General features: G+C 42.1%; 1 protein-coding gene across 1 annotated transcript; it reads left to right on the top strand.

Annotated features, from left to right (window-relative positions):
• Window positions 1–378: 378 nt before the first annotated feature.
• LOC103155222 (alpha-2Db adrenergic receptor-like) lies at window positions 379–8,467 on the top strand. Its single transcript, XM_007576836.2, has 2 exons — window positions 379–1,354; window positions 7,259–8,467. The coding sequence occupies exons 1-2, from the start codon at window positions 1,073–1,075 to the stop codon at window positions 8,384–8,386; spliced, it is 1,410 nt and encodes a 469-aa protein (XP_007576898.1). The 5' UTR covers window positions 379–1,072; the 3' UTR covers window positions 8,387–8,467.
• The last annotated feature ends 1,218 nt before the right edge of the window (window positions 8,468–9,685 follow it).

Genomic DNA, 9,685 nt, shown 5'->3' with positions numbered 1-9,685 from the left:
TGTTTGTAGTAGGAACTAGATGGAAATACTTGGTAAGATTTTGTGTTTTTGCAGTGTGGAGCCTTACGATCAGCTAAAATCTAAAACTTAGAGTCACAAACATTACATAACATTTTGAACTATAGGAGATTTGTTGCAAAGCAGCTTTTCAACCTAACAGAAATATATAACCAGTGAATTAAACAGTTATGCCATTAAACCACTGAAAAACTGCTAAAGCCTGCAGTTATTTCTGATCTGTATTTATAACTGTAAGTTAGTTTTGTCCTATTTAAAGCATAACAAGATATTTGCAGTAGAAACGTTGTAAGGTTTTGTGTTTTTGCACTCACCTCGGTTGGATTAATGGGAATTAATTGAGGATCAAAGTCAAAGTGATTTTTTTTCTCATCCTCCTGTTCTCTGAGTTTCATTCTTTTGTTTTCATTCATCCGTCCATCTCATCCTTTCTCTTTTCCCAAATTCCAATCCTCTCATCATTTCCATCTTCCCACTCCTCTTCCTCCTCTCTCAAATCCCTCTTGTCTTCTCCTTCAAAGATCTGCTGCTCGCTCGGGCTCCTCTTCACGGATCCCTCGCTCTTTCCTTTCATCTCTCCTGTTAGTCTCTCCTCCTCCTCCTCCTCTTCCTCCAGCAGAACAGAATCAGTGCAGCAGCAGCAGAGTCACTTCGCTCTGCAGCAACCAAAGTGGGGACCTCTTCTTCTTCTTCTTTTTAAATCACATTTTCAGTCATTTCTGATCCACTTTCTTCCAGTTGTGTTGATTTTCCTCAGCAGCTGCAGCAGCATGACGGTTCCTGTCCTTGCGGCTCCAGCGTGCGGACGCATGCTCTGCTTCTTTTTGCTTCTCGTTGGGAATAACTGGGCCACCGTTTCTGTCAGCTTCCATGGATGTGATAGTTTTTAAAAAGTGTTTGATGATGCTCGACCTGAAGATTGGCATCAAGCAGCCGCATTTCGACCGTCACCGATGAGGTCGAACATCTAAAACCTGCAGGATTTTGGTTTTTATTTCATTTTCTGTCAGAATCTTGAATTTTTTTCTCCATCAAATGAACTGGAGGCTGAAGGATGGACTTCGCAGACGACTCAAACTCATCCGTCAACCAGACGTCGTCCTCCTCCCTGACGAAGTCGCCTCCGTTTCCTCCTCACTCGCAGGCGGCGTCGGTGTGCATCGTGCTGGTGGTGGCGGTCATCATCCTGGGGACGGTGGTGGGGAACGTTCTGGTGGTGGTGGCCGTGTTCACCAGCCGAGCCCTGCGGGCCCCGCAGAACCTCTTCCTGGTGTCGCTGGCGTCAGCGGACATCTTGGTGGCCACGCTGGTCATCCCCTTCTCGCTGGCCAATGAGGTGACGAGTTTACTAACACTTTCAATTGAAAATATAACAATAAAACTAAGAATGTGTTTTATTGGATGGTTTCCATGTTTTTACATTTAAAAATGTGAACATTTGGGTTTCAGAGCGTGTTTCCTTCCAGGATATGGAGTTCAGTTTGTAAATTTACAGCAAACTTTCAGTAGAAGAAAGTAAAATATAACTTCGCTTGTGAGAATATGTAATCAAACTCTACAAACCTCGGTCTGGGTTCGGCTAATGAACTCTGGTTCGGTTTGGATTCATATGTGAACGCCAAGCAGACCAGAGACCGCTTCAAAAGAAGGAAGTGAACTACAGCGCAGGGCATTTTGGGTAAATACAACCAAAGCTAACATCCTGGCCTAGTGCTAGTGGGAGAAATGGTTTGTGGACTTTAGCCAAAGGCAAAAGAGAAATCCTAAAATCCGATGCCACTCTACCTTTGTCTGCATTTCGTGAAGCACAAAGTTGCGTTCAGTGTCTTCAGAGGTTTTAGTGTTGTTTCCTTCAGTGGTTCTTGGTGCAGCGCCCCCACAGGCCAGGAGGGGAACAGGTCGCTCTGAGAGTTTGGTTGGTTTGACTCAGAGCCAAAGAGAAACACAGCAGCTGGAGATGGAGCAGATGTTTCAGTTCTGATCCCAAATCGAACAGAGTCTACTCGGGTAGATTTCTGAACAAACCTGCATGCAATTCTTTTCCTTTTCTTTTTGACCTGATAATTCAGAAACAGAAATGTCTGCTGCTTTCAAAACATGAAATCTGCACAACAGAAGCAGTAACAGGTTCAGATGCTGTTTGGAGAACTCTGCTCGTTTAGGATTTCCCTTTGGGGGAAGAAACACGCTCCCTGCCAGAAACAGCCGGGTGCCCAGAGGGAACGTCCTGATTTGAACGCAATTTGGCGAGCTTCATGCAGATCAGCGACGGGTGTGTGAAGGTTTTCACTCCGGAAGGAGCTGCAGTGCTCAGACCGACCACCGGAGGGCAGTAGCGGTTCCATCACAAGCTAAAGGTCCGAGTTATCAGGCTGGAGATCGGACCTACAGGATCGATTATTGAAGCATTATAAGCATGGCTGCAATTTTCACAACGAAGCATCAAGAAAAAAAAGGGGTGAAAAAAGAGGAAAGGGAATTTATTGTCCATGATGCTTCTGATAATGATTATATATATGTGATACCTTTTGTAAAGTTGAAAAAAAGAAAAGGAGGTTAATTTTTAAAGTCATATTTCCACCATGTTATTCATTCATTTATAAATGTCACAGTTTCAGAATAAATATTTTATCAGCAAACTAAATGTTTGGCTTCCAAACTAAATATTACGCTCTTTATTAGATAAATATTTTGTTTGTAAACTTTATATTTAGTTAGCTCTGGGCTAGCTAAATATTTACTATTCAGATTGGAGCTAAATATTTTATTTCCTAAATAAATGTCTACTCTAAGTATTTAGTTAGCTCAGAGTTAAATGCTTAGCTCCCTAAGAAAATATTTAGTTTGGAGTTATATGTATTTGCTCGTTAAATAAATATTTACTCTTAATAATTAGCTAGCTCTGAGCTAACTAACTATTTAGCTTAGAACTAAACATTTTGCTCACAAACTCAATATTTAGCCGTTGGCTAGCTGAATATTTTGTTTGTAAACTCAACTCTGCAATGTTTTGCTGTTCTATTTCATATGAATTTATTCTGTTTAGCTGGACAGAGATACAATTTGCTTGAAGAATTGATTCCAAAGGGAAAATATAAACGACTGAAAATGGAGAATCACAAAAATCCCACAACAATTGAACATAAAAACAGCGGTAATAAAACATAACCGAAAAGTTAAGTAGAAGCAGTAGGTATCCTTTGCCTCTCCTGGAATCAGGTGGAGGATGTTTTCATGATGCATGAGTTTCTGCTGCTGGAGGAGCTCCGGGGGAATATGGATTGGGTTGTGCATCGATGAGGGAGGGGGCAAAAGAAGCACATTTTGATGAATAAAACATGATGACATATGAAGCTTAAGAGTCTCCCTGGAGTTTTGGAGAGATAAAAAAATACATGGAAATACCTCTATGAAGACAGAAATAGCCTGTTCTGTCCTGTTTCCTAACCTTCCTCTGAATACTCACCAGTATTTGTTGAGGCACAAAATTTTAGACAGATAAGTCCATATTTAATGATATATCATAAAAACACTAAAACTTTCATGGCCCTGTTTTTTACCTGTTGCCTGCAGGTTTTCTCCAGCAACTCTGACTTCTTCCCAAAGCTCGAAAGCAAACTTGTTAGTTCATTTGCAATCATGGGTCCAACTCATGATCGCCTCATTAGCCGTATTGGACTGGCAACATGATGACCTTTGACCCCTTTGAGACTCTCTGTAACCCTAATCATGACTGTTATCACAGGACAAAGAAGCTTCTGTGCTACCAGCTAAAATAAATAACTGTTTTAAGCTAGAAAAGTCTATTTATAATTCATTCATATTAATAAAATTATAAATAATAATATAAATCATTAATATAAATTATAAAGGAAATATTTAGTTGGCAGAGATGGGTATCACTAACTAAAAAGTTAGTTGAGCTAATACTAAAGTATTAATTAAAACTGTTAGCTCTGCTAATGCTAAATGCAACATTGTATTTAGTGAAAGCTAAATATGCTAAACACCATATTGCTAACTTCTACCAAGTTGAGCTAAATATTTATTTCGCAAGTGAAAGCTAACTTTTACCAACAGGACATCAGTAGATTTTAAACTGTTTACTAGAGTTATACAAAAATATTCTGGAAGGACAAATATCGTTCATCAAAAAAATTAAAATGACTTTTTTATTATCTTCAGTTATATATAGAACCATTAAAATCAAGTTTTAAGTTTTAAACCATTCCTGTATGTTTCTAGATTTAAATAAAGTATTCTAGGAGAAAAAGGAGAATGTGAGGAGAGGAAATGGAACTGCGGCATAAAAATAGCACCCTTTCAAAATAAGAATATAAATATAAACGTCTTAATTAATGAAGAATTCTTAACAGTTGATCAACAAAACTTAAACACAGATGAAAGTTTACAAAACAGCAAAGTAAATTAGCACTTTGGAGTTTATTTTGAAGCATTATTTCAGGGACGCTAAGTTCGCTGAACGTTTTCAAAGTTAGCTAAAGCGATAAAACGCTAAGCTGTTAGCGCATTAGTGGAAATGTGTCCAGTTACATTACACCAACCTGAGTTGGAGAATCTGAGTAAATTCTGGTCAGTTTTTTCACCTACTGGACTCAAACATGTTGAATATATTCATATTTTTAGCATATTTGAATCTGTTTGTGAGCCTTTCTCTCTCTGTGTGGAGCTGGTGGTGCTTATCCCCCACTCCATCCCATCAGTGTCAGCCGGCTGCTTTTCACCAGCCAGTAATAATTGCGATCAATCGGAGGCTGACCCTTATTCCCTTATTCCCACATGCCTCGGTTGTGTTTCCGCGTCTCTGCAGGGAGCAGCTAACAGCTTTATTGTTGAGGTTTTTTCATGAAACAGTCGGCTTTGTTGTCTGGATTATTCTTGGTTTTTTTGGTCTTTATTGTTAATCAACTTATAATTAAGTGTTTTCCAGTTGATGGACTGATGGAATTATAATGAGGCGACTCATTGTTGAAAGAGCGAGAGAGGAAATGGAAGAAAAAAAACACAGAGTGAAAAGATATTTCAACCAAAAATAACAATATGTGTGATGTTTGAGTCCAAACTGAGTCCAATTTTATAGAAAAAAAATTTTTTTTTGAATGAAATATTTCAACAAAACACCCAGGAAAAGGATTTAGAATAGCATTTAGTTTCAGCTTACATCTTGGTTTCACTGCAGTAATGCCTGGATCACTTTGTAGCTAAATTATTTATGAAATGATTAATATAATCATCTTTAGTTTGTCCAGATTGATTTCACATAATGAGTGGGTTGTGCAGCAGATGGATCAGAGGAGCAGTTTGCTCCTGTAAATCAATCACATGATATTTTGCCTCTTATGCTAATTTAACTGAAAACATTAATGTCAGGTTCTGGGAACTGATCATCACCTTTATCACAGTTTTAACCGACCAAATGTTCCGGTTTAACTGACGTTTTGAACAAGAGAATATTTTCTGTTGCTGTCCCTCTTCCTCTGCCTCGACTGGCGCTCCTGCTGACTCTAACAGAAACCTGATTTAATTCAGAATTAAATCCATAACAGACACATGCTGGCAGCATCAATACCCCCATATTTTCATTAATATAGGTAGAACTTCAAGCAAATGTAGTGTGTCTTGGTGGGATACTTTGAGAATATGGATGTTGTTGTGGTTTCCTGTTGGACCGGTGTGACTCCACACGTGTTCGGTAAAAACAGAATCGGTTCTGTGCGGACGCAGTGTAAATGCTTTCGTTGATAATGGGTGTGGATTTACTGTGGCTCCAGAATAGAGCAGAGTGGGACCAGATGGAGTAAATTAGGAATAAGAAGTTAGTGGAGCTTTTGCAGTAGCATGGTAAAACCGGCCCCTTGTTCTACGTTTTGATTCCTGCTGACCCTTCGCAACTTCGCCACTAAATCACTCCAGGCGCCATGAGGGACGTCTGAAATGAGGGAGGAGTACTGAACAGACGGACTGAAACTACTTCCGTTTATTCATGGCCTCTACTTGTTTGAGTCAAACTAATGTGTCTGTAACTCTCCTGGTTGGGCTCATAGTCAGCGGGATTCACAAAGTTGGAAACAGCTAGCTTAGAAACCGACCCGAACCGCCTCCCTCCTGACGTGTTGATCAAATTACCGATTTTTGCCTGAATTCACACCACATGATTTATTATCACCGTCATAAACAGCGTTTCCCTTTAAACCGGAGCAGCTTTAAAAACGTACAAAAGACGAGAAGCCAACCAGTTTTTTCCATACATGCTAGGCTACATGACGGTGCGGCACTGTCTCCATGGTTACTAAGGGTTAGAGAGGCGTCCCTTCTCCTTATGTAATATTTACGATCATCTTTCCAATTATACTTATGTATAAAGTATATGTTAATATTCTTACCTTGTAAAAAGTGTAAATCCATGATCACACCGAGGGCTGCTAGTCATGATTGACGGCTGCTGTCCATCGCCGCCGGATATTTCCTCATTAAGTCATGAAATAAAGTGACAAGTTTGGTTTTCATCCTATAACCATGTTTAATGTGAAATCAACTAAAGAGAAGCGATATTAGGTTACAGATGTCTGTTTTTGACTAGCTTTAAAGGAGTCTAGGTTGTTTTGACGTCCGTCGTGGCGGAGTGGGCGGAGCTCTGGGTAGTGTGATCTCATCAAGGGTCAATCGAGGGTCTGGTTTTCGAGGGTCAGCATATCGCTGAGAAACGATACACTTGCTGGAGGAATGGACTTATTGTACCCAATCGCTAATGTTTACCCAAGATGCAATGCTTTCCAGGATTAGCATTCAGGAAAGTGAACAGGAAAGTGCCAAGCCAAACACCGTCTTTAACATTCCTCTGGCTCCAGCTTTAGTTGCTTGGAAGAGTGGCCAATGCCATGCCCAAACTACAGCCAGACTAAAATTCTAAAACACTGCAGAAAATGTACATCCTTGTTCACAACTTCTCCTTATGTTCACTGATTGGCTCAGTAAGTGGGAGAAATCCCAGATAGAGCACTGAATAGAGATTAACATCAAGCGGCATTGCATTGGAAGGCAATGGCCAGGCTAGCAAGGCAGAGGAATATTACAAAGTCAAGATGTCAAGATCTACCAAAGATGATCCTGAAACTGAAGTGTGAGCACAGTTCTGCAACCCGATCACTGCAACTTTTCTCAAACTTTCATTAAAAATCCACACAAGTTCAACTCTGACTGCTTTCTTGTCCTTTTTTAGGTCATGGGGTACTGGTACTTTGGCTCCACCTGGTGCTCCTTCTACCTGGCTCTGGATGTCCTCTTCTGCACCTCCTCCATTGTCCACCTTTGTGCCATCAGCCTTGACCGCTACTGGTCCGTCACCAAAGCCGTCAGCTACAACCGCAAGCGGACCCCCAAGCGGATCAAAGTGATGATCAGCATCGTGTGGCTCATATCCATCGTGATCTCCTCGCCGCCACTCCTCATGTCGCAGAAAGACAGGGATTTAGAGGGAGAAGACAGGAGCGAGGTGAGCCGGCAGGAGTGCCTCATCAACAACCAGACGTGGTACATCCTCTCCTCCTGCATGGTGTCCTTCTTCGCCCCCGGCGTCATCATGATCCTTGTCTACTGTAAGATCTATCGTGTGGCCAAGCAGAGGGCCTCCACCGTGTTTGTGGCAAAGAACGTGATGGAGAGGCAGCCATCGCAGTCCGAGACCTGCTTCGTGGGCGGTGGCGGTACCTGCCAACGGAAGGGCAAGGCCCAGTATGAACTGGAGAGTCCCCAACCTGGACACCGACGCAGCTCTTCCAACGTTGACAGCAACAGCAGCAACCACAGAAGAGGAGAGCTGGATGATATCGACTTGGAGGAGAGGAATCCGGACCCAGAAGTAAAGGAGTCCTTTTCCTCATCCCTGAGGTTTCCCCGGAGAGTCGGTGGAAGAGTGAAAACAGACGATGTAGACGGTACAACAAACAGACTCAAACTGCCCCCTCCGCCACCGTCCTGCGCCTCCATCTCCTGGGCCTCGTCCGACCAGTGCTCCCAGAACTTCCTGCTGCCGTCGCCGCTGCCCGTCCGCAGCAGGCAGATGTCGCTGTCCAAGAACAAGGTGGCACAGATGAGGGAGAAGCGGTTCACCTTTGTCCTGGCGGTGGTGATGGGCGTCTTCGTGCTGTGCTGGTTCCCGTTCTTCTTCACCTACAGTCTGCACGCAATCTGCCGAGAGAACTGCACCATCCCGGAAACGCTCTTCGACCTGTTCTTCTGGATCGGATACTGCAACAGCTGCCTGAACCCCATCATCTACACCATCTTCAACCGGGACTTCCGCAGGGCCTTCAAGAAGATCCTGTTCCACGCCCATAAAAGGACATGAGCGTCTGAGCGCGTGCACAGCTTTGGTTCCTGTTCTGCACTGTGCTGTCAAAGCGACATTAAAGGGCTTGTCACACGGCTGGCTGCTGCTTCTTATTCCAGGGTTCCTTAAAAGTTTGGGAAAGTTTGGGATTTCAGAGTTTTTAGGCCTGAATCAGTCAAAAGTTTAATCCCAATGTTCTTCATCCATCCATCCATCCATCCATCCATCCATCCATCCATCCATCCATCCATCCATCCATCCATCCATCCATCCATCCCATCTAACCATCCGTCCGTCCATCTATAGTAACTCCATCATTCATGTACCTATTAATCTAATCTAATCTAATCTAATCTAATCTAATCTAATCTAATCTAATCTAATCTAATCCGCCATGGGAAAGTAACAGAGTCAAATGTGTTTCAGCTTTTGTTTTCTTGCTGCAGCATCATTCCTGTGTTTCTCAGTGAAGCTGAATAGTAATCAGACGGAATCGGCTGCAGGGCGTAAACTCCGTCCCTGCAGATTATCTGGCTTTCTGCAGCCCGATCTGTAATCCATATATTGACTCAATGCAGGGAGGAACCACAGGGAGATCAGACAAATGGCTCTGTGAATAAAATCACCAACCCTTTCTGAAAGTGAGTACACATGAGCAGCAGCAGCTCCAACTTTCATCCAGAGGAGCTGCCACAATGAAAGTTTCTGGTTTTCCACGCTGAAACAATGTTCTGTTGACACCACCAGCTGGAGGGCAAAAACATTAAAAATTCATGCGCAGCGAACAGACGGGCTCAGCTGCTGCAAAAATGGAAAGCTACAGCGAGAAAAGACAAAAAACCAAAGAGGGTCTGGGTGAATACAATGAAGCAGGAGATAATTATCTTCTGAAGGATGAAACAAGCGGAGCTGCATGACTCAAAGCTTGCATCACTGGAGAGAAACGGCGAGGTGAGCGAACCGTGGATTGGTTCATCGGTTCAGGCACAAACACATCAGGTAGTTCACAGATCCAAGAGTTTGTATCTTTTAAAACACATTTTAAGTGTCTGCAGATGCACAGGCAGCGAAAAATATAAATATATACTGGTTGCTAAGCAACTCTAAGTTTTACAAATAACTCATCCATCCCTCTTTGGATTCTACTTCATTTTTAAAGTGTTACTTAATTGGAACTTTCTATATATTTTTTAAGACTGCATGTTATTACTCAGCAGGAACTGGGATAATATATGATCAGGACCATTTACACTGCAAAAACATCAAATCTCACCAAGTGTTTTTGGTCTAGAGTCTAATAATCTTAGTACACTATAA

Source organism: Poecilia formosa, unplaced genomic scaffold (assembly GCF_000485575.1).
Source record: "Poecilia formosa unplaced genomic scaffold, Poecilia_formosa-5.1.2 Scaffold417, whole genome shotgun sequence".
In the NCBI taxonomy this organism is placed as follows: Eukaryota; Metazoa; Chordata; class Actinopteri; order Cyprinodontiformes; family Poeciliidae; genus Poecilia; species Poecilia formosa.
The sequence above is the reverse complement of the archived record's forward strand: the minus strand, read 5'-3'. Positions and strand labels throughout refer to the sequence as shown.